Source organism: Solanum lycopersicum, chromosome 5, assembly GCF_036512215.1.
Source record: "Solanum lycopersicum chromosome 5, SLM_r2.1".
Taxonomy (NCBI): Eukaryota; Viridiplantae; Streptophyta; class Magnoliopsida; order Solanales; family Solanaceae; genus Solanum; species Solanum lycopersicum.
The window spans coordinates 23,033,999-23,035,504 of NC_090804.1; the positions used below are offsets into that span (position 1 = coordinate 23,033,999).

The 1,506-nt window shown below is 37.6% G+C and overlaps 1 protein-coding gene across 1 annotated transcript; it reads left to right on the forward strand.

Annotated features, from left to right (window-relative positions):
* Nucleotides 1–305: 305 nt before the first annotated feature.
* Nucleotides 306–1,259, forward strand: LOC138348699 (uncharacterized). Its single transcript, XM_069298272.1, has 2 exons — nt 306–461; nt 657–1,259. The coding sequence occupies exons 1-2, from the start codon at nt 306–308 to the stop codon at nt 1,257–1,259; spliced, it is 759 nt and encodes a 252-aa protein (XP_069154373.1).
* Nucleotides 1,260–1,506: the final 247 nt, after the last annotated feature.

Sequence of the window (1,506 nt, forward strand, 5' to 3'; positions counted from 1 at the left end):
ATAACGCATTTTGAAGCGTACTTAGTCAACATGACGAGACAGGAAATAAGTAACAAGCTATTTATTATATAAGCAAGAAATTCACTCCATATGAGTCTCGTTATACTCTTCTGGAGAGAACGTGTTGTGCTTTAACTTGGATTGCCCAGAAATTGAAGCATTATTTGACTTCTTATACTACATATCTCATTTAAAGAATGGACTCGTTGAAGTATATTTTCCAGAAGGTGATGCCAACCGGAAAGTTGTCTAGATGGTAAATTCTTTTGAGTGAATTTGATATTGTGTATGTTATCTAGAAGGCGATGAAAGCACAGGGCTTGGCTGATCATATCGTAGAAAATCGTATTGATGAAGACTATGAACTGCTCAAGACTTATTTCCCGAATGAAGAGGTATTATTAGTAGATGAAGATATTTCTGAAGCATACCCTGGTTGGAGAGTATTCTTTGATGGAGAGGTGAATTAACAAGGGAAAGGTATTGGAGAAGTTTTAGTATCAGAATCTGGTCAACACTATCCCATGACATCTAAAATTTCATTTGCAAGAACAACAAGGTTGCATATGAAGCTTGTTTTCTTGGTTTGAAATTGGCATCGACATGAATGTCCATGAGTTGCTTGTTTTTTGATATTCAATCTGCTGATTCATCAGGTTCAAGGGGAATGGGTCGTGAAGAACCCAAAGATCACGCCATATCGGCAATATATACAGAATTTGTGCAAAAGATTTCATAAAATTGAGTTCAGATATACTCTCAAAACACAGAATGAGTTTGTTGATGCTCTTGCCACCATCGCCTCAATGATCAAACATCCATATGATGATTATATAGATCCTCTGGATATAGAGATAAGAGAGAAGACAGTACATTGTTCCCATGTTGAGGCAGATTCAGACAGTTTGCCATGGTATCTTGATATCAAGAAATATTTGGAGTCCAAAACTTATCCTGAGAACCCGACGTCTAACCACAAGGACTCAAGATTAGGTATTCTCAAATGTATCAATGCTATTGAAGTTGCAAAGCTCGTTGAAAAGATACATGTTGTAGTTTGTGGTACGCACATGAATGGACTCACTTTGGCAAAGAAGATCCTTCGAGCTGATTTTTTTATGACTATGGAGCGTGATAGTTGCAAGTTTGCGCAGGAATGTCATAATTGTCAGGTGCACAGTGATTTGATCGGAGTGCCAGCTCACGAACTCAATGCCTTGAGTTCACCTTGGCCATTTGTAGCTTGGGCATGGATGTGATCGGTTTGATAGAGCCACTCGCTTGTAATGGACACATATTTATTATGGTTGCCATTGACTACTTCACTAAGTGAGTTGAAGTGGCTTCTTATAAGTCGGTGACAATGAAAGTTTTATCTTATTTTGTTCGCAACAATCTGATATGCAGGTTAGGATTATAAGAATCAATCATTACTGATAATGGTGTGAATCTCAAGAGTCACTTGATGAGAGATGTGTGAAAAAGTTAAGATTACTCACTGAAACT